We start from the raw sequence: 23,770 nt of genomic DNA, 5'->3' as shown, positions 1-23,770 counted from the left end.
CATGTTCTCCTCATGCTCTCCTCACATCCTCCTCATGTTCTCCTCATCTTCTCCTCATGTGCTCTTCATGTCCCTCTAATGTGCTCCTCATTTCATCCTCATGTTCTCCTCATGTTCTCCTCATGTTCTTTTCATGTCCTCCTCATGTTCTTCTCATGTCCTCCTCATTTTCTCCTCATGTCATCTTCATGTTCTCCTCATGTGCTCTTCATGTTCTCCTCATCTTCTCCTCATGTTCTCCTCATGTCCTTCTTATGTTCTCCTCATGTTCTCCTCATGTTCTCCCCGTGTTCTTTTCATGTTCTCATGTTCTCCTCATGTTCTCCTCATGTTCTCCTCACGCTCTCCTCACATCCTCCTCATGTTCTCCTCATGTTCTCCTCATGTCCTCTTCATGTTCTCCTCATGTGCTCTTCATGTTCTCCTCATCTTCTCCTCATGTCCTCCTCATGTTCTCCTTATGTTCTCCTGATGTTCTCCTCGTGTTCTTTTCATGTTCTCCTCATGTTCTCCTCATGTTCTCCTCACGCTCTCCTCACATCCTCCTCATGTTCTCCTCATGTTCTCCTCATGTCCTCTTCATGTTCTCCTCATGTGCTCTTCATGTTCTCCTCATCTTCTCCTCATGTGCTCTTCATGTTTTCCTTATGTTCTCCTCATGTCCTCCTCATGTTCTCCTCATGTTCTCCTCATGCTCTCCTCACATCCTCCTCATGTTCTCCTCATCTTCTCCTCATGTGCTCTTCATGTCCCTCTAATGTGCTCCTCATTTCATCCTCATTTCATCCTCATGTTCTCCTCATGTTCTTTTCATGTCCTCCTCATGTTCTTCTCATGTCCTCCTCATTTTCTCCTCATGTCATCTTCATGTTCTCCTCATGTGCTCTTCATGTTCTCCTCATCTTCTCCTCATGTTCTCCTCATGTCCTTCTTATGTTCTCCTCATGTTCTCCTCATGTTCTCCCCGTGTTCTTTTCATGTTCTCATGTTCTCCTCATGTTCTCCTCATGTTCTCCTCATGTTCTCCTCACGCTCTCCTCACATCCTCCTCATGTTCTCCTCATGTTCTCCTCATGTCCTCTTCATGTTCTCCTCATGTGCTCTTCATGTTCTCCTCATCTTCTCCTCATGTCCTCCTCATGTTCTCCTTATGTTCTCCTCATGTTCTCCTGATGTTCTCCTCGTGTTCTTTTCATGTTCTCCTCATGTTCTCCTCATGTTCTCCTCATGTTCTCCTCACGCTCTCCTCACATCCTCCTCATGTTCTCCTCATGTTCTCCTCATGTCCTCTTCATGTTCTCCTCATGTGCTCTTCATGTTCTCCTCATCTTCTCCTCATGTCCTCCTCATGTTCTCCTTATGTTCTCCTCATGTTCTCCTGATGTTCTCCTCGTGTTCTTTTCATGTTCTCCTCATGTTCTCCTCATGTTCTCCTCATGTTCTCCTCACGCTCTCCTCACATCCTCCTCATGTTCTCCTCATGTTCTCCTCATGTCCTCTTCATGTTCTCCTCATGTGCTCTTCATGTTCTCCTCATGTTCTCCTCATGTGCTCTTCATGTTTTCCTTATGTTCTCCTCATGTCCTCCTCATGTTCTCCTCATGTCCTTCTTATGTTCTCCTCATGTTCTCCTGATGTTCTCCTCGTGTTCTTTTCATGTTCTCATGTTCTCCTCATGTTCTCCTCATTTTATTTTCATGTTCTCCTCATGTCCTCCTCATGTCCTCCTCATGTTATTTTCATATTCTCCTCATGTTCACCTCATGTCCTCCTCATGTTCTCTGATCCTGATTAAAAACCCATCAGTCAAACATTCACCTCTCCTCTCTCGTTCTTCAGGTTCCAGATGGAGCAACAGTCGCTCTGATTCCTCGTTCTCAGAGTTCAGGTGGAGTCAACCAGGTCTTCCAGACTGGAGAGAGTAAGAACAACACTAACAATCTAGAACTAAGGGCGGCTGTGGCACATGAGGTAGAGCGCTTGTCCCGTAACCACAAGGTTGGTGGTTCAAACCCCTCTACCGGCAACATGCCGAGGTGTCCTTGAGCAAGACACCTAACCCCAAGTTGCTCCCCGGGCAATGCAGAGAAATAATTTCCCCATTGTGGGACTAATAAAGGCTTAATTATTAATTATTATTATTAACTCACAGAACATGGGGAACATCCACAACACTGCACAACTAAAACAGAATCATATCAAACAGTAAAAATATTAAACAATATCGTAAAGTAAGAACCATGTGTAGAAGCGTGGACTCTGAACGCCGTCATACGTTAAATGTTTGAAGTGTTTCCACAGGTAAACCCGACTTCAGTAGAACAGTTGACACAAATCAGAGAGAGTTGAGCTTCACTAGTCGGGCTAAGCTAACTAGCATGCTAGAGAACTGCTACAGGTTTCTGACCCCCGACTGAAACTTGATCTGCATCCACAGGAGAGGAGTTGGATGACTGAAGGATCTCGTTCTTTCTCTACTTTTAGAGACTCTGGTGATCTCTTTTCTTAGTTTTTGTTAGAACACGTGCTGCAGCATTCTGGATCAACTGTAGAGATTTAAGAGTCTTATTAGAGCAGCCTGATAATAAGGAGTTACAGTAATCTAGTCTAGAGGTAACAAATGCATGAACTAGTTTTTCTGCTTCCAGACAGGAAGTGACTGATTTAATGTTACATAAATGAAAAAAGGCTGTCCTTGAGATCTGTTTTATATAAGAGTTAAAAGACAGATCCTGATCAAAGATAACTCTGAGGTTCTTTATGTCCTTAAGATTGTTGAAGTTTAGAGAACTGGTTGGTTTCGTCTGGCTTAATCGATCGATATAACTGGGTATCGTCTGCATAACAATAAGTATTTTTACTACCTGTTAAATTTATATTTTAATGTCAAACCCTCATACAAGTAGTAATCGTACTGGATTAGATCGTACTGGATCGTACTGGATTAGATCGTACTGGAGTAGATCGTACTGGATCGTACTGGATTAGATCGTACTGGATTAGATCATACTGGATTAGATCATACTGGATTAGATCATACAGGATTAGATCATACTGGATCGTACTGGATTAGATCGTACTGGATTAGATCGTACTGAATTAGATCATACTGGATTAGATCATACTGGATTAGATCATACTGGATTAGATCATACTGGATCGTACTGGATTAGATCATACTGGAGTAGATCGTACTGGATTAGATCATACTGCGATGAGGAACCCTGATCTAAACAACATCCAAATCCTCTGACTCATCTAGAACATGTAGAACACCTAGAACCCAACACCTCTATGGTTGTCAGATATGAGGGTTCCCTGTGTGTGGTTGCCGTAGAAACGCCGATGCTGGAGGGGGAGGAGGAGGAGGGGCTCCGTCTGTGGCACCTGGTGAAGAGCAGCGAGGACCCGGAGATCCCGAAACACCGGAAGAGCAGCATGAGGGAGAGAGAGAGAGCCAAGGCCATACCTGAGATCTACCTGACCCGCCTTCTGTCCATGAAGGTAACAACACTACGACCTGTCTGTCTCTCTGCCTGTCTGTCTATATACCCGTCTGTCTCTCTACCTGTATGTATCTATACCTGAGATCCACCTGACCTGCCTGCTGTCCATAAAGGTAACACACTACACTACGACCTGTCTGTCTATACCTGTCTCACTCTCTACCTGTCTCACTCTCTGCCTGTCAGTCTCTCTTCCTGTCTGTCTCTCTACCTGTATGCCTCTCTACCTGTCTCACTCTCTACCTGTCTGTCTTTCTGTAGGGGACGCTGCAGAAGTTTGTGGATGACGTTTTCGTGGCTATCCTCAGTACGAAGCGTCCTCCTCCCATCGCCGTCAGGTTCTTCTTTGACTTCCTGGATGACATGGCCGAGAAACACGGGATCGACGACCCCGAGACCGTCCACATCTGGAAGACCAACAGGTGAGAGACACACCTGTCTGTCCCTTTGATATGTCTGTCTCTCTGACTTGTCTGTCCCTCTGACATGTCTATCCCCTCTGACATGTCTGTCCCTCTGTCTGTCTCTCTGACTTGTCTGTCCCTCTGACTTGTCTGTCTCTCTGCAGTCTTCCTCTCAGGTTCTGGGTGAACATCCTGAAGAACCCTCAGTTTGTTTTGGACGTTCAGATAACCGACAGCATCGACGCCGTTCTGTCTGTCATCGCTCAGACCTTCATCGACTCCTGCACCACCTCCGAGCACAAAGTGGGACGGGTATGACCTGCCTGTCTGTCTGTTTATCTGTGTGTTTACTGTGATAGTATCTGACTGTACACCCATTAGCTCTGTGTGGTTTAGTCATGTGACCACATGGTAACTTTCTGTCCAATCAGGACTCTCCTGTCAACAAGCTGCTGTACGCCAGAGAGATCCCCCGATACAAACAGCTGGTGGAGAGGTGAGACAGCTTCCTGTCGGATGATTCACCACTGTGTAAATTCAACATGTACAGTCCATCACTCAGGCTCACTGTAGTACAGTTACCATAGAAACACACTCACTGTAGTGCAGTTACCATAGAAACACACTCACTGTAGTGCAGTTACCATAGAAACACACTCACTGTAGTACAGTTACCATAGAAACACACTCACTGTAGTGCAGTTACCATAGAAACACACTCACTGTAGTACAGTTACCATAGAAACACACTCACTGTAGTGCAGTTACCATAGAAACACACTAATTTCACTTCAGACACAAGCCTCACCAACACCGTAAATAGTGAAATAATTGTTTCTGTGAACACATTACACTGATGTGATAAACTGTGTGTGTGTGTGTGTGTGTGTGTGTGTGTGTGTGTGTGTGTGTGTGTGTGTGTGTGTGTGTGTGTGTGTGTGTGTGTGTGTGTGTGTGTGTGTGTGTGTGTGTGTGTGTGTGTAGGTATTACAGTGATATCCACAGCGCTGCGTCTGGCTGTTATCAGGAGATGAACTCCACTCTGACTGAACTGTCCGGGGTCAGTGAACACTAACACACATACAGAATGATCTGTTATATATATTTATATATATATATTTATATATATATATATATATATATATATATATATATATAAATATATATATATATAAATAATATTTCTAATGTTTACGTTGTTCTTGTGTGCAGAGTTTTGCCTCAGAGATGAACAATCTTGTTGCTCTTCATGAACTCTACAAGTACATAAACAAATACTACGACCAGGTAACACAACACACACACACACACACACACACACACACACACACACACACACACACACACACACACACACACACATCGTATCCACCTGTCTGTCTCTCCCTCACCTGTCTGTCTCTCTCTCACCTGTCTGTCAGATCATCATGTCTCTGGAGGAGGACAGTTCAGGTCAGAAGATGCAGTTGGCCTATCGGCTGCAGCAGGTCGCCGCCCTGGTGGAGAACAAGGTCACTGATCTCTGATGACCTCTGACCCCGTCAACCTGGCTCCAGGAAGCCATGAACTCTGACCCCGTGACCCTGAAGACACCAGGACACGCTTCCTGTTGGACTTCGAGCTCTGACAGACTAAAACTCTGGAAATCATCTGACTCCTGTTAACATTGTCTTCCTGCTGTGTGTGTGTGTGTGTGTGTGTGTGTGTGTGTGTGTGTGTGTGTGTGTGTGTGTGTGTGTGTGTGTGTGTGTGTGTGTGTGTGTGTGTGTGTGTGTGTGTGTGTGTGTGTGTGTGTGTGTGTGTCAAACCTGAACTGAACCCAGTTTAGACCGAACTGACAATCTGACCGATCAGAGAGTTTCATCAGCACCTGCTGCCTTGCACTACATTTCCCAGAGTTCCCTGCAGTTTCTATACTGATCACGTGTATTGATATTTTTCCTGCTGATCTCAGACATGCTGTATGTTTTCTATGAACAGTATTGATCCAACAGTGTTTTTAGCTTTTACTACTGAAACCAGCTCATCCTCTTCTGAGGATCTTCTCCTGAACACAATAACAGAACACCGTGTTTTATAAACCACATGGAGCCCCCAGACCTCCTCAGGACCCGCACTGGTTCCCAGTCAGTCTTCCTCAATTCCAGGATTCAGGTTAACATTAATGTTTTGATGATTAATGATTTGATCTGATCAGCCAATGAGCACACAGCAGAGGAGTGTGATGAAAAGGGGATGCTTGTTACCATAGTAACCACATGACTAAATAACTCCACAGACCACAGGGCTACCAGGCTTCACAGAGTGTTCCTTCAAAGATGGACAAAGGAGTGTGTGTTTTTACCTGCAGAGCTGACCGACCAGGTGACGTAGCCGATGTGCTAGTTAGCTTCTCCAACAGAAGAAACAGGAATCTGCTAACCGTTGACTTACATCTTGAAAAGCTGGAAAACAGGAACAAGAATCATTCTGAGGTTAAACTGTGTGTGTGTGTGTGTGTGTGTGTGTGTGCGTGTGGTTACTAACTTATTACATGTACATACTATTAGTCCTATTTATACCTATTTATTCCTGCTGTGCCTTCATGCTCGCAGCTAGATGGCGCTGTCTGTCTGTTCCTACAGCAGCCTTATTGATCATGTGTCCCACTGCATCATGGGAAGACAAATTAATTTAAATGTTTAACTCTTATTGAACCAGGGAGGGAGAACTACAACCGAACATCACGTACAATCACCCCAACTAGCATAGCATTATGCTAGTTGGACAAACACAATCACGGCTCTTTTACTCACTAGATGGATTTAGATTGAAGCAAAGGTCAAAGGTCAACTGTCCAGTTCAAAATACTGCACTGTTTGTAGCTGCTATGCTATCGGCTAGCTCTTTGTTTAGCAGTGATTACTGAACAAACAGCTACAGCCATCAAACATCCCATAATAACATCTAAAACAAAGGGAGTAGCTGTGTTTAGTTAGCTGACCCCCCCCCCCCTCACACACACTCTTAAGCTTGAGATGTTATGATGTAGCAGAAAGCAATAACCATTTTTAGAAAGGCTAAGGTGGTTTCATTGAACAGAGACAGTTGTTCCTCACGTGTGTCGGGGTTTGTGAACGTTCTCCGGTATTCATCCACCGTTCTGTTGGTGTAAAGCAGAACTTAAAAACCTGCCGTATGAAGAAACTGTTCACACACAACCTTTGAGGTGTCAGCCTCAATAACCTGGAGGAATCCCAGAGTGCAGTGTGTTGATGTGAGGACGAGGACTTCAGGTTTGGATTGAAGCTCCAGATGGTCAGCTGGCTCTCCACTGAAACAGTTTGTGTGATTCTGTGTAGAATCCTCACTAAGTGAAGATTCAGTCGGTGTGGATGAAGCACCAGAGTTTAAACAGTCTTCATATGCAGCTCTGTGAGACTGGATACTTCCTGGACTCTCCTGGACTCTTGACTGGATACTTCCTGGACTCTCCTGGACTCTTGACTGGATACTTCCTGGACTCTCCTGGACTCTCCTGGACTCTTGACTGGATACTTCCTGGACTCTCCTGGACTCTCCTGAACTCTTGACTGGATACTTCCTGGACTCTCCTGGACTCTGACTGACTGGACTCTCCTGGACTTGACTGGATCTTCCTGGACTCTCCTGGACTCTTGACTGGATACTTCCTGGACTCTCCTGGACTCTGACTGGACTCTCCTGAACTCTTGACTGGATACTTCCTGGACTTGACTGGATACTTCCTGGACTCTCCTGGACTCTTGACTGGATACTTCCTGGACTCTCCTGAACTCTTGACTGGATACTTCCTGGACTCTCCTGGACTCTTGACTGGATACTTCCTGGACTCTCCTGAACTCTTGACTGGATACTTCCTGGACTCTCCTGAACTCTTGACTGGATACGTTCTTGAACTGTACGTTTTGGTTTTTCAGTGTAAATGGACTTTTACTGATACTGGTCCCATCAGGCAATAACTAAACGGACTTCCTGTCAGCGGTTTTGTCTGCTGCTGAAACAGAATCTGACAGATTTTGGTATAAAATGAGTCGTTTGTTGAATGATCTTGCTTGTGTACTTTTCTTCTTCTAGTATTTCTGATGATTATCTCTGTTTAATCTGAATCTTTAATCTCTCCTCTGTGTTTTTGCCTTGCTTGTTTTTTGAACCTGTAGTTATAGTTCACTGATCAGATTAGAATTCTGCATGTGTGTGATGATGATGATGATTTGTTTTTAAATGATGATGTATGTAAATGGTGGCAGAAGGTCATAGTTTGACCCTTGACCTGCTGATCTCTGTACAGTTTTTTAAACTTCTGGGACATGATGAAACAGATCCCCAGCTCTGATTGGTCGAGCTCTATTTGTTACTGAAATCGTTTTTTCTACAAGGGAATAAAAACTTTAAAGGGTTTGTATAAAATGTGTCTCCTGGATCAGATGTGATGAAGCACAGACTGCTTTTCTACTGACTGTGTACAGTTTGCCAACAGTATGTAAATGTGCCTGTAAATAGCTCTCTGAGGATGATGATGACGAAGAGGAGACGTTCTGCAATGGAAATGTGTTTTATTGTGAAGAGTCAGGAGGCCAAACACAATTTGTATCATGTAAAAATAAAGTTACAAGATTAACAGTTCTCTCAGTCAGTGTTTCATTTTCATATGCTTTAATACTTTTGTCCATACCAAACGTTTTGGATCCTAATTTGAAGAAAGATAGAAGTCTTTCTTCAAAAGCCTGTTCTGTAGTTTAACAAAAAAGGTCAAAGTTGTTTCATTCCTCTGAACACAACGATCCGTCAGGAACGGAAATCAAATAGCTATCTGATCAAAAACTGTATCAATATCGTGTCTCCATGTGATCAATACCTCATGTGTTTATGTCTCCATGTGATCAATACCTCATGTGTTTATGTCTCCATGTGATCAATACCTCATGTGTTTATGTCTCCATGTGATCAATACCTCATGTGTTTATGTCTCTATTGATCAATACCTCATGTGTTTATGTCTCTATTGATCACTACCTCATGTGTTTATGTCTCCATGTGATCAATACCTCATGTGATCAATACCTCATGTGTTTATGTCTCTATTGATCAATACCTCATGTGTTTATGTCTCTATTGATCACTACCTCATGTGTTTATGTCTCCATGTGATCAATACCTCATGTGTTTATGTCTCTATTGATCAATACCTCATGTGTTTATGTCTCCATGTGATCACTACCTCATGTGTTTATTGATCACTACCTCATGTGTTTATGTCTCCATGTGATCACTACCTCATGTGTTTATGTCTCTATTGATCACTACCTCATGTGTTTATGTCTATTGATCAATACCTCATGTGTTTATGTCTCCATGTGATCACTACCTCATGTGTTTATGTCTCTATTGATCACTACCTCATGTGTTTATGTCTCCATGTGATCAATACCTCATGTGTTTATGTCTCCATGTGATCACTACCTCATGTGTTTATTGATCACTACCTCATGTGTTTATGTCTCCATGTGATCACTACCTCATGTGTTTATGTCTCTATTGATCACTACCTCATGTGTTTATGTCTATTGATCAATACCTCATGTGTTTATGTCTCTATTGATCAATACCTCATGTGTTTGTGTCTATTGATCAATACCTCATGTGTTTATGTCTCTATTGATCAATACCTCATGTGTTTGTGTCTCTATGGATCAATACCTCATGTGTTTATGTCTATTGATCAATACCTCATGTGTTTGTGTCTCTATTGATCAATACCTCATGTGTTTATGTCTCTATTGATCACTACCTCATGTGTTTATGTCTCTATTGATCACTACCTCATGTGTTTGTGTCTCTATTGATCACTACCTCATGTGTTTATGTCTATTGATCAATACCTCATGTGTTTATGTCTCCATGTGATCACTACCTCATGTGTTTATGTCTATTGATCACTACCTCATGTGTTTGTCTATTGATCAATACCTCATGTGTTTGTCTATTGATCAATACCTCATGTGTTTATGTCTCCATGTGATCACTACCTCATGTGTTTGTGTCTCTATTGATCACTACCTCATGTGTTTATGTCTCCATGTGATCACTACCTCATGTGTTTATGTCTATTGATCACTACCTCATGTGTTTGTCTATTGATCAATACCTCATGTGTTTGTCTATTGATCAATACCTCATGTGTTTATGTCTCCATGTGATCACTACCTCATGTGTTTGTCTATTGATCACTACCTCATGTGTTTATGTCTATTGATCACTACCTCATGTGTTTATGTCTATTGATCAATACCTCATGTGTTTATGTCTCTATTGATCAATACCTCGTGTTTATGTCTATTGATCAATACCTCATGTGTTTGTGTCTCTATTGATCACTACCTCATGTGTTTGTGTCTCTATTGATCACTACCTCATGTGTTTGTCTCTATTGATCACTACCTCATGTGTTTATGTCTATTGATCAATACCTCATGTGTTTATGTCTATTGATCAATACCTCATGTGTTTATGTCTATTGATCAATACCTCATGTGTTTGTCTCTATTGATCAATACCTCATGTGTTTATGTCTCTATTGATCAATACCTCATGTGTTTGTCTCTATTGATCACTACCTCATGTGTTTATGTCTATTGATCAATACCTCATGTGTTTATGTCTATTGATCACTACCTCATGTGTTTATGTCTATTGATCAATACCTCATGTGTTTATGTCTATTGATCAATACCTCATGTGTTTATGTCTCTATTGATCACTACCTCATGTGTTTATGTCTCTATTGATCAATACCTCATGTGTTTATGTCTATTGATCAATACCTCATGTGTTTATGTCTATTGATCACTACCTCATGTGTTTATGTCTCTATTGATCACTACCTCATGTGTTTATGTCTCCATGTGATCAATACCTCATGTGTTTATGTCTCCATGTGATCAATACCTCATGTGTTTATGTCTCCATGTGATCAATACCTCATGTGTTTATGTCTCTATTGATCAATACCTCATGTGTTTATGTCTCCATGTGATCACTACCTCATGTGTTTATGTCTCCATGTGATCACTACCTCATGTGTTTATGTCTCCATGTGATCACTACCTCATCTATTGATCACTACCTCATGTGTTTATGTCTCTATTGATCACTACCTCATGTGTTTATGTCTATTGATCACTACCTCATGTGTTTATGTCTATTGATCAATACCTCATGTGTTTATGTCTCTATTGATCAATACCTCATGTGTTTATGTCTCTATTGATCACTACCTCATGTGTTTATGTCTCTATTGATCAATACCTCATGTGTTTATGTCTATTGATCAATACCTCATGTGTTTATGTCTCTATTGATCAATACCTCATGTGTTTATGTCTCCATGTGATCAATACCTCATGTGTTTATGTCTCCATGTGATCACTACCTCATGTGTTTATGTCTCTATTGATCAATACCTCATGTGTTTATGTCTCCATGTGATCACTACCTCATGTGTTTGTCTATTGATCACTACCTCATGTGTTTATGTCTCTATTGATCAATACCTCATGTGTTTATGTCTCTATTGATCAATACCTCATGTGTTTATGTCTATTGATCAATACCTCATGTGTTTGTCTCTATTGATCAATACCTCATGTGTTTATGTCTCTATTGATCAATACCTCATGTGTTTGTCTCTATTGATCACTACCTCATGTGTTTATGTCTATTGATCAATACCTCATGTGTTTATGTGTTTATGTCTATTGATCAATACCTCATGTGTTTATGTCTATTGATCAATACCTCATGTGTTTATGTCTCTATTGATCACTACCTCATGTGTTTATGTCTCTATTGATCAATACCTCATGTGTTTATGTCTATTGATCAATACCTCATGTGTTTATGTCTATTGATCAATACCTCATGTGTTTATGTCTCTATTGATCAATACCTCATGTGTTTGTGTCAATACCTCATGTGTTTGTATTGATCTATTGATCACTACCTCATGTGTTTATGTCTATTGATCAATACCTCATGTGTTTATGTCTATTGATCACTACCTCATGTGTTTATGTCTATTGATCAATACCTCATGTGTTTATGTCTATTGATCAATACCTCATGTGTTTGTGTCTCTATTGATCAATACCTCATGTGTTTATGTCTATTGTCTGATCAATACCTCATGTGTTTGTCTCTATTGATCAATACCTCATGTGTTTATGTCTATTGATCAATACCTCATGTGTTTATGTCTATTGATCACTACCTCATGTGTTTATGTCTATTGATCAATACCTCATGTGTTTATGTCTATTGATCAATACCTCATGTGTTTATGTCTCTATTGATCAATACCTCATGTGTTTATTGTACCTCATGTGTTTATGTCTCTATTGATCAATACCTCATGTGTTTATGTCTATTGATCACTACCTCATGTGTTTATGTCTATTGATCACTACCTCATGATCACTACCTGTTTATGTCTATTGATCAATACCTCATGTGTTTGTGTCTCTATTGATCAATACCTCATGTGTTTATGTCTCTATTGATCACTACCTCATGTGTTTGTGTCTATTAATCAATACCTCATGTGTTTATGTCTCTATTGATCAATACCTCATGTGTTTGTGTCTATTAATCAATACCTCATGTGTTTGTGTCTCTATTGATCACTACCTCATGTGTTTATGTCTATTGATCAATACCTCATGTGTTTGTGTCTCTATTGATCAATACCTCATGTGTTTATGTCTATTGATCACTACCTCATGTGTTTGTGTCTATTAATCAATACCTCATGTGTTTATGTCTCTATTGATCACTACCTCATGTGTTTGTGTCTATTAATCAATACTATTGATCAATACCTCATGTGTTTATGTCTCTATTGATCAATACCTCATGTGTTTATGTCTATTGATCACTACCTCATGTGTTTATGTCTATTGATCACTACCTCATGTGTTTATGTCTATTGATCAATACCTCATGTGTTTATGTCTCTATTGATCAATACCTCATGTGTTTGTGTCTATTAATCAATACCTCATGTGTTTATGTCTCTATTGATCAATACCTCATGTGTTTATGTCTATTAATCAATACCTCATGTGTTTATGTCTCTATTGATCACTACCTCATGTGTTTATGTCTATTGATCACTACCTCATGTGTTTTTCTATTGATCAATACCTCTCTATTGATCAATACCTCATGTGTTTATGTCTCTATTGATCAATACCTCATGTGTTTATGTCTCTATTGATCAATACCTCATGTGTTTATGTCTATTGATCAATACCTCATGTGTTTATGTCTATTGATCAATACCTCATGTGTTTATGTCTCTATTGATCAATACCTCATGTGTTTATGATCAATACCTCATTGATCAATACCTCATGTGTTTATGTCTCTATTGATCAATACCTCATGTGTTTATGTCTCTATTGATCAATACCTCATGTGTTTATGTCTCTATTGATCAATACCTCATTGATCATCAATACCTCATGTGTTTGTGTCTCTATTGATCAATACCTCATGTGTTTATGTCTATTGATCAATACCTCATGTGTTTATGTCACTACCTCATGTGTTTATGTCTCTATTGATCACTACCTCATGTGTTTATGTCTATTGATCAATACCTCATGTGTTTGTGTCTCTATTGATCACTTCTCTGTGGTTCTGGCTCTGGTCCCGGTCAGTCAGCTGGTCGGTTACTGCGCATGCGCAGAGCCCGGTGTCCGGTGTCCGACTGACAGCTGTTGAGACCATGAACGGTAGGACCGAGAGGTACTGACCCGGTACCCGGTACTGAGACCACCGACACCCGCTACCGACACCCGGTACTGACCCGGTACTGAGACCACCGACACCCGCTACCCGCTGCCGACTGAAGGAGAACCGCTGATCTGTAGCTGGAGCTACAGAACAGGCTAACGGAGCTAACAGGCTAACGGAGCTAACAAGCTAACGGAGCTAACAAGCTAACGGAGCTAACAGGCTAACGGAGCTAACAAGCTAACGGAGCTAACAGGCTAACGGAGCTAACAAGCTAACGGAGCTAACAAGCTAACGGAGCTAACAAGCTAACGGAGCTAACAGGCTAACAAGCTAACGGAGCTAACAGGCTAACGTGCTAACGGAGCTAACAGGCTAACGTGCTAACGGAGCTAACAGGCTAACGTGCTAACGGACAGGCCACTGGCTCATGTTCACCACGCAGCTCTGACCCGTTCTGACCCGGGTTAGGTTAGCGGGTTAGCTCTCTGGCTTTCTGGTGTTCAGCAGCAACAGGAGGCTCAGCAGCTCCAGCCGGACAGAACCGCGATGCTAATAGGTACAGTAGCTCCTCCCAGCTAGCTAGCTCCCTGTAGCTAACAGGCTGAGCTAGCTCCCTGTAGCTAACAGGCTGAGCTAGCTCCCTGTAGCTAACAGGCTGAGCTAGCTAGCTGTAGCTAACAGGCTGAGCTAGCTCCCTGTAGCTACCAGCTAACAGGCTGAGCTAGCTCCCTGTAGCTACCAGCTAACAGGCTGAGCTAGCTCCCTGTAGCTAACAGGCTGAGCTAGCTCCCTGTAGCTACCAGCTAACAGGCTGAGCTAGCTCCCTGTAGCTACCAGCTAACAGGCTGAGCTAGCTCCCTGTAGCTAACAGGCTGAGCTAGCTCCCGGTGGTTCATGACACCTTCAATGGTTGATGATCATTGGTCCTGCTAGTGGATTGTTATTAGTTCAATCCCATCTGACAGGCTGCTAATCAATAATGTTCCAATCAATCAATAATGTTCCAATCAATCAATAATGTTCCAATCAGAGGCTTTATGAAAGCTGCAGTTCAGTGACGGCTCTCTGTGTCTGAAACAGTCAATGACACATGAATATGTCATAACATATGTTATAACATGTTATAACATATGTTATGACATGTTATAACATATCTTATAACATATCTTATATCTTAAACATGAGATATGTCATAACATATGTTATAACATATGTTATAACATATGTTATAACAGTTATAACATATGTTATAACATATGTTATAACATATGTTATAACATATGTTATAACATATGTTATAACATATGTTATAACATGTTCTGGTGTTAAAGCCCAAACGGTGACTACATTGGATGAAGGACTTGGATGCTTTAAATCAGGAGTTTGAGAGTTTGAACTCAACAAAGTTGTTCCTGCTTTCAGCAGCAGTTGCCGGAGGACCTGGAAATGCTGCCGCCGCCGGCAAGAAGCCACGGCGCCGAGGCAAGAAACACCGCAGAGTCCGAACAGACGAGAACCGGTAAGAACCCATCACGTTGTCGGGGTCTGAAGGGTTTAGATCACGTTGTCGGGGTCTGAAGGGTTTAGATCACGTTGTCGGGGTCTGAAGGGTTTAGATCACGTTGTCGGGGTCTGAAGGGTTTAGATCACGTTGTCGGGGTTTGAAGGGTTTAGATCACGTTGTCGGGGTTTGAAGGGTTTAGATCACGTTGTCGGGGTCTATATCGCCCCTTGAGCTAGCAGGTCTTGTAAAGACAGAAACAGATTTGGTTCTCGGCCCGCGAGACTCAGCTCCTATGAAAGAAGCAGAGTGAATTATGATCTCACACACACACACACACACACACACACACACACACACAGACACACACACACACACACATATACACAGACACACACACACACACACACACACACACACACACACACATACACACACAGACACATACACACACACACACACACACACACACACACACACACACACACACACACACACACACACTCGAGTCTATTTTCAAACCTAATCGCTGTCGATGACTCATGGACTGTGTGTGTGCGTGTGCGTGTGTGTGTTGTGGTGGAAATTCACAATATACTAATACTATCTATCTATGTCCCGAGATGAGTCTCAATGAGCGTTGAAATAATGATCAAATGACAAATTAATGTCCTTAAGGTATTTTATTTCTTGCAAGAAAGAGGCAGAGCTTTACAGTATCACAGGGAGCCTGCAAAGTACTGCACTGAAGTGTAAGGCTGTTCACCCCTGGTATATATGCAGGAAAAACCACAAAGACGGGGTGACCAGGGTTATAAATCAGTGTCTGCAGGCAGTTCTGAATTAGTATCTCCTAATGGGTCAAGGATGGGTCATAAAGACCAAACTGGGGAAGAAGGTCAAAAGGGGAAAGAAGTGTCAAAAGGGGTGACACAAAAAGAACTCTATGGTTGTTGTTCTTCCTGCACCTGGCCTGGGGCATAACACCTTATAAGGTTCCCGGCCTTTTGAGTCAGACCTTCATACATACACCAATATAAATTTCCATTACAGTGTGTGTGTGTGTGTGTGTGTGTGTGTGTGTGTGTGTGTGTGTGTGTGTGTGTGTGTGAGAGAGAGTGAGACACAGATATATGATCCATGTTGTGTGTTTGACTGAGTGAACTTGGTCAGAATGACATCATCACCTGTATGTATCTGAACAGGTAGAGTCGTGGTCTCTGATTGGCCAGAAGGAGAAGCATGTGTCAGTGTTAACTCGTTCATTAATCATAAGTAAATAACTCATATTTCATGTATTTCTTAATATTTGTTTACATTATTTCATAGTCACGTTTGTATTATTTACACTTTCACACTACAACAACTTGACCACATGGAAGTGCTGGATCTTCATTAAACGGGCCTCCAAGTGAACGTTGACCACTTACTTTATGCTCCTTCATCATTGAAGCTACCGAGTGCTACTTCAGTCAACAGAACATTTAATGTTAAATATGAAGATAACGGAACATTTAATATTAAATATGGAGATAACGGAACATTTAATGTTAAATATGGAGATAACGGAACATTTAATGTGTTAAATATGGAGATAACGGAGCATTTAATGTGTTAAATATGGAGATAAAGGAACATTTAATGTGTTAAATATGGAGATAACGGAACATTTAATGTGTTAAATATGGAGAGAAAGGAACATTTAATGTGTTAAATATGGAGAGAAAGGAACATTTAATGTGTTAAATATGGAGATATCCTTCCACATTCACCAGACTCTCTTGAATACATTCTTTGTTTTGACCTGAGCTGTTCCCATGAAAATGACATGAATATCTCTGTGAAGAAAGAGGATCGCTGAGTGATGAGTTCAAACCCCACCCACTTTATCACAAATCATAGCTGCTATGTCACATTGTCTGTTCTTAAAAGATACACCAGGAACTCACAGGAAGAACCTCAAAGTGGTCAGATTCTACCAGTCGTATTTTGTAACACCTTCTCATCCTGTTTCAGGCCTGATGACCTCTGTGACCTTCACAGTCTAAACACACTTCAGCAGAGTTACCCCCAAAACCCTCCAGATACAACCACATCATCACAAAATGCACCAACATGTACTGAAGATGTTGATGAGTCCACTACAGAACCCCGACAAACCCCTGAACGCACCACCACTTTACCTGCTGAAACCCTCTGGCTGCCCCCCAGGGGTGTCCCTGGATCCCTCTCACCACCCCGTCCTGATCCAGTAGATACCCCTGTAGCACACCTGGTGCCTCCTGAAATAAATCTCCAAAACACCCACCTGACAGCGCCATTGACACCTCAGATTTTCAGCCAATCACCTCCTGCCACATTTAAAAATCCCCCCCACAGTCCTAGCCAATCACCGCCAACTCTTAGCCTAAACATTACCCAGAATTCCTCCAGATCGCCTCATAGAACGAGAAATGTTGATCAAAGTCCGCCAGAAGGCCAAACAGAACCCTCCAAATTGCCTCCAATCTTATCACACAATATTACCCACAATACCTCTGAATCAAAGTCAGTTCCTGTCCAACTTCCTGCCAAAGCTCCTCCCAGCCCTCAGTTAAGCCCCTCCCACCCTGACCCCTTCCTGCTGACCTCAGTGACCTTCACTTCCAGTGTCTCCTCGCATCTCTGCACCCCCACCTGCTCACCTGCCTCCTTCCTCTGCTCCCTCGACTCTCTGAGCCCCCACATTGGTCTGCCTCCCATGATGCCATCAGCCACCACACACATAGCCACACCCCCTTTTACTCTGAGTCCGCCCCCTCTGGAGTTAACCCCGCCCCCTGCACAGCTACTGGGCTCTGACGATGAAGAGCAGGAAGACCCTTCAGATTACTGCAAAGGTGAGTTTGTTTTCCGATTCATTCCAGAAAACAGTGGACTCATTATTGATGAGGGCTGATTGGTTAATATCAACAATAACCAATACTCATAGTTTCTGAGACCGTCAGAGTCCATGCGCTCTGAATTAAACAGCTCAGATTAGTCTTTTGACTGAGGACGGACACATCGGCACACACGGCGCTGTTCTGTATTTGTGATTATTTGATAGATTGACAGAACAAGTTTATAGGTTATAAGGACAGAGGACTTCTCATGGCCTGTGGTTTTAGTTGTGAGGACTGAACTGGACCGGACTCTGGACTCACCAGACTCTGAACGGGAGGAAGTCCTGCAGCATGAGCTCCTTCTGCACCAGTGGTGCATCTGTAGTGGTCTCAGATCCAGTCCAAGGCCTCCACTACCTCAAACTGACAGATATTTCTGTCAATGGTTAAATAATTCAGTCAATGACGCAAAATACTCGGTCAACGCAACCTCTGGCCTTTCACTTGTTAAGAAAAGTCTAAACAAGAAGGAAAAAAAGGTTTCACAGTTCAACCTCTCAACAGTTTGCAGTTGTGCTTGGATCCATCAAAGGTCATTCTGTTGGGCTGATTTAATGAAGTCTAAACCTCCTGACTCACCGACTGTTTGCCAGATCCTCACCCAGACTGACTGGATGTCCTTCTTTCTGAACTCCTGGAACTCCTCCCACTCCTGAGTTTTTGATTTATTGGCCAGAGAAGCTGGAATCCTTCTGGCCTCCTTATATGAGTCTTCTGGGGCAACCAAGCCTTAAAGCTCCTCCTTGTACTTGCCGGCCTCTCTCTCCACCAGTGTCCAACAGCAGGATCTCAGGTTCCTGCCACAACTTTGAGCAGCAGCTTCCACAATTGAGGCACATGACCCACTTGGACTCCATGTCCTGATCCTGTCCAGGGATGAGTGACGAGTTCCCATGGGGACCTTGTGGACAGGGTTCACAGCTAGTCTCTCCATCACCTGATCCACCTCACCACTACCACTCTGCTCCTCTCTCTACCTGAGAGTCTCAAACATGTAGCTCCAGATGTACAACTACTGCACCTACTCATTGGTTCTGGTTCCACATTTATGAACCACGTTTTGCTCAAACACGGTGTTTCTTATGGACTATCCATGACTGGCAGAGAAGTTTAGTAACAAAACACCATTCTGGTTCAGATCCGGGCAGTGTTAATCCTAATCACCTCCTAGTGACCCTCGGTGTCGGAGGCTTCCTCCTAGAGACCCTCAATTCAATTCAATTCAGTTTATTTTGTATAGCCCAGAATCACAAATTACAAATTTGCCTCAGAGGGCTTTACAATCTGTGCACATGCGACATCCTCTGTCCTTCCCTCACATCGGCACAGGAAAAACTCCCCTAAAAAACCCCTTTAACAGGGAGAAAAAAGGAAGAAACCTCTGGGAGAACGACAGAGGAGGGATCCTTCTCCCAGGATGGACAGAATGCAATAGATGTCATGTGTACAGAATGAGCACCTCACTGTCCTTCCTCTTAGAGACCCTCACTGTCCTTCCTCCTAGAGACCCTCACTGTCCTTCCTCCTAGAGACCCTCACTGTCCTTCCTCTTAGAGACCCTCACTGTCCTTCCTCTTAGAGACCCTCACTGTCCTTCCTCCTAGAGACCCTCACTGTCCTTCCTCCTAGAGACCCTCACTGTCCTTCCTCTTAGAGACCCTCACTGTCCTTCCTCTTAGAGACCCTCACTGTCCTTCCTCTTAGAGACCCTCACTGTCCTTCCTCCTAGAGACCCTCACTGTCCTTCCTCTTAGAGACCCTCACTGTCCTTCCTCCTAGAGACCCTCACTGTCCTTCCTCTTAGAGACCCTCACTGTCCTTCCTCTTAGAGACCCTCACTGTCCTTCCTCTTAGAGACCCTCACTGTCCTTCCTCCTAGAGACCCTCGTGTCTGAGGCTTCCCCCCAGAGACCCTCGGTGTCTGAGGCTTCCTCCTAGAGACCCTCACTGTCCTTCCTCCTAGACACCCTCACTGTCCTTCCTCTTAGAGACCCTCACTGTCCTTCCTCTTAGAGACCCTCAGTGTCCTTCCTCCTAGAGACCCTCACTGTCCTTCCCCCCAGAGACCCTCGGTGTCTGAGGCTTCCTCCCAGAGACCCTCAGTGTCTGAGGCTTCCTCCCAGAGACCCTCACTGTCCTTCCCCCCAGAGACCCTCGGTGTCTGAGGCTTCCTCCCAGAGACCCTCAGTGTCTGAGGCTTCCTCCCAGAGACCCTCACTGTCCTTCCCCCCAGAGACCCTCGGTGTCTGAGGCTTCCTCCTAGAGACCCTCACTGTCCTTCCTCTTAGAGACCCTCACTGTCCTTCCTCTTAGAGACCCTCACTGTCCTTCCTCCCAGAGACCCTCAGTGTCTGAGGCTTCCTCCCAGAGACCCTCTGTGTCTGTCCTCCCAGAGACACTGAGGCCGGAACCCCTTAAGGTTGTCATAGTGATGTCTACTGTGTCCCCCTACCTGTGCTGTGTTGTCCTCAGTTTGTTCTGTGCTGTCTGTGTTCCAGGTGGTTACTACCCGGTGAAGATCGGTGATTTGTTTAATGGGAGGTACCATGTGGTCAGAAAATTGGGCTGGGGACATTTTTCTACAGTCTGGCTCTGCTGGGATCTTCAGTACGACACACAATACACAAACATCTTGTTTTAAAGACACTTTGATGACTCGTCACATCCCCTGAATCTGTGTCTGTATTAAGGAGGAAGCGCTTCGTGGCACTGAAGGTTGTTAAGAGCGCTCCACATTACACCGAGACGGCTCTGGACGAGATCAAACTGCTCCGATGTGTGAGTATCCTGCACACAAAACACTGATATGTCAGGATCCAAATCCCTGGTCTGTGGACCAGGACCAGGCTGGGTAACAACCTACATGGCCTCCATGTGGATAAAGAAGCTGAATGATGATCATAAATCTATAAATCAATAGGCTATTGAACTGTGTTCAGTCTGCACTGCAGCGTTCCTCTTCACTCTCACAACAAAGAAGTGGTTTTGAATCCAAACAGGGTCCACAGGTAACCTGTCTGTGTGTTTACAGGTGAGAGACAGCGACCCCTCTGACCCCTACAGAGAAACCATCGTCCAGCTAATAGACGACTTCAAGATCTCTGGAGTCAACGGAATCCGTATCCTTCATCATCACCTGTCCGTCTACCTGTCTACCTGTCTGCCTGTCTGTCAGTCAGTCAGTAGTTTCCTCAGCCTTCCTCAGATGTCTGTATGGTTTTGGAGGTTTTGGGTCATCAGCTGTTAAAATGGATCATTAAGTCAAACTACATGGGACTTCCTCTAATCTGCGTCAAGACCATCATCAGACAGGTAACGCACACACTTACTGATGAACAAACACACACCTGACCTCTGTGACCCTGACGTGACCCCAGCGACCCTGACATGACCCCGGCGACCCTGACGTGACCTTGGCGTAACCCCGGCGACCCCAACGTGACCCCGGCGTAACCCCAGCAACCCCGACTTGACCCCGGCGACCCTGACGTGACCCCGGCGACCCCGACGTGACCTCAGTGGCTTGGACATGTTCACCTTTTTGTAACTCGGCTGTGTGCTTGCAGGTGCTGCAGGGTCTGGACTACCTCCACACTAAATGTAAGATCATCCACACTGATATCAAACCAGAGAACATCTTATTGGATGTTGATGAGGTTTACATCAGGAGATTGGCAGCTGAGGCAACCATCTGGCAGAGAGCTGGGGCTCCGCCCCTTCTGGGTCGTCAGGTGAGTACAAGCTGTGAGATTGGTCAAAACTTTAATTCAGTAAAGTGAATGCTGGTGTGATTTAAAGTGATCACACTGTTTGACTCCAGACCCTGCTGGTGTGCCTGGCCAAAAGGTTTTTGTAGATAACGAGAATAAAGACTCCTCCGTGTACCTGAGACCTGAAGGAGTCCCAGTGGGGTCCCAGTCTAGATGTGACCTGAAGGAGTCCCAGTCTAGATGTGACCTGAACCCTCAGTCATCACTCTGAGTGGATTCATAAAGATGCCTTCAGTTAAATGAGCTTCTCTGGAGTTCACTTTGAGTTTGGTTTTCCACCAGAGTCAGATGGCAGTGTTACTGGGAGCTGTGGTTTCCACTGAGTTCAGCCTGTCTGTCTCTCTGTCTGCTAACTAAGCTGTCTCCTTCTCTTTTCCCTTTTTACACAGTTCTTACTTCTCTTGTCTATCTTTCTATCTGTCTGTCTGTCTGTCTATCTATCTATCTGTCTGTCTGTCTGTCTGACTGTCTGTTTCCACTCTTCAATCTTTATTTCCTCTGTTTCTGATGTTATCTTCCTGTCTCTCTCTCTCCCTGTCTGTCTGCCTATACGTGTTTTCTAGTCAGCACGGCTCCCAGAGATCTACAGGTGAGTGTCCAGGTGTGATGCCTGCTGTGTTCTCATTGGTTCTCTATATCGGGTAGAGAACTAGTTCAGACAAAAGCTGCAATCACTGGTTTGATCCCAGTACAACACACACTCTATATCCTGTGATGGTGACATCACTGGTTTGATCCCAGTATGTTTTCTCTGCTTCTTTCAATCAAAGACAAAATACACATTTGAGCACAAAGTGTGTGCGTGTATTCAGCAGTGTGTAGTTTCAGTAACACTGTGTGTGTGTGTGTGTCTGTGTGTGTGTGTGTAGGTGGGTAAGCTGTCTAAGAACAAGAAGAAGAAGATGAAGAGGAAAGCAAAGCGTCAACAGAGACTTTTGGAAGAGAGACTGGAGGACATACAGGTACTACTGTAATACTACTGTAATGTTACTGTAGTACTACTGTAATACTGTAATGTTACTGTAGTACTACTGTAATACTGCTGTAATACTACTGTAATGTTACTGTAGTACTACTGTAATACTGTAATGTTACTGTAGTACTACTGTAATACTGCTGTAATACTACTGTAATGTTACTGTAGTACTACTGTAATACTACTGTAATACTACTGTAATACTACTGTCATGTTACTGTAGTACTACTGTAATACTACTGTCATACTACTGTAGTACTACTGTAATACTACTGTAATACTACTGTAATACTACTGTCATGTTACTGTAGTACTACTGTAATACTACTGTAATACTACTGTAATGTTACTGTAGTACTACTGTAATACTACTGTAATGTTACTGTAGTACTACTGTAATACTACTGTAATGTTACTGTAATACTACTGTAATACTACTGTAATACTACTGTAATACTACTGTCATGTTACTGTAGTACTACTGTAATACTACTGTCATACTACTGTAGTACTACTGTAATACTACTGTAATACTACTGTAATACTACTGTCATGTTACTGTAGTACTACTGTAATACTACTGTAATGTTACTGCAGTACTACTGTAATACTACTGTAATGTTACTGCAGTACTACTGTAATGTACTGCAGTACTACTGTAATGTTACTGCAGTGCTACTGTAATGTTACTGCAGTGCTACTGTAATGTTACTGTAATACTGCTGTAATACTACTGCAATACACTACTGCAATACTACTGTAGTACTACTGCAATACTACTGCAATACACTACTGCAATACTACTTATTACTCAGGTCTGAGGGGATCTAGTGGTGATGAACTGTTGTGACTTTAGAACTGATTTAGCGGTGA

At 43.1% G+C, this 23,770-nt stretch overlaps 2 protein-coding genes across 2 annotated transcripts in view; both read left to right on the top strand.

Annotated features, from left to right (window-relative positions):
• Nucleotides 1-5,591, top strand: part of plxnb3 (plexin B3) — a 60,600-nt gene extending 55,009 nt beyond the window's left edge. Inside the window, 8 exon segments of the mRNA XM_054619868.1 lie at nucleotides 1,840-1,921; nucleotides 3,338-3,504; nucleotides 3,768-3,928; nucleotides 4,075-4,222; nucleotides 4,342-4,406; nucleotides 4,895-4,970; nucleotides 5,123-5,197; nucleotides 5,332-5,591. Of these exon segments, the coding sequence (XP_054475843.1) occupies nucleotides 1,840-1,921; nucleotides 3,338-3,504; nucleotides 3,768-3,928; nucleotides 4,075-4,222; nucleotides 4,342-4,406; nucleotides 4,895-4,970; nucleotides 5,123-5,197; nucleotides 5,332-5,436 (879 nt within the window). The 3' untranslated portion in view covers nucleotides 5,437-5,591.
• Nucleotides 5,592-13,978: 8,387 nt separating this feature from the next.
• srpk3 (SRSF protein kinase 3) overlaps nucleotides 13,979-23,770 on the top strand; it is a 15,091-nt gene continuing 5,299 nt past the window's right edge. The window contains exons 1-9 of the mRNA XM_054608489.1: nucleotides 13,979-14,282; nucleotides 15,152-15,245; nucleotides 17,244-18,106; nucleotides 20,650-20,758; nucleotides 20,842-20,929; nucleotides 21,183-21,270; nucleotides 21,357-21,463; nucleotides 21,718-21,882; nucleotides 22,791-22,883. Of these exons, the coding sequence (XP_054464464.1) occupies nucleotides 14,273-14,282; nucleotides 15,152-15,245; nucleotides 17,244-18,106; nucleotides 20,650-20,758; nucleotides 20,842-20,929; nucleotides 21,183-21,270; nucleotides 21,357-21,463; nucleotides 21,718-21,882; nucleotides 22,791-22,883 (1,617 nt within the window). The 5' untranslated portion in view covers nucleotides 13,979-14,272. The remainder of the gene's footprint in view (nucleotides 14,283-15,151; nucleotides 15,246-17,243; nucleotides 18,107-20,649; nucleotides 20,759-20,841; nucleotides 20,930-21,182; nucleotides 21,271-21,356; nucleotides 21,464-21,717; nucleotides 21,883-22,790; nucleotides 22,884-23,770) is intronic.

This window comes from Anoplopoma fimbria, chromosome 1, assembly GCF_027596085.1.
Source record: "Anoplopoma fimbria isolate UVic2021 breed Golden Eagle Sablefish chromosome 1, Afim_UVic_2022, whole genome shotgun sequence".
Classification (NCBI taxonomy): Eukaryota; Metazoa; Chordata; class Actinopteri; order Perciformes; family Anoplopomatidae; genus Anoplopoma; species Anoplopoma fimbria.
This window is presented reverse-complemented; position numbering and strand designations above follow the sequence as displayed.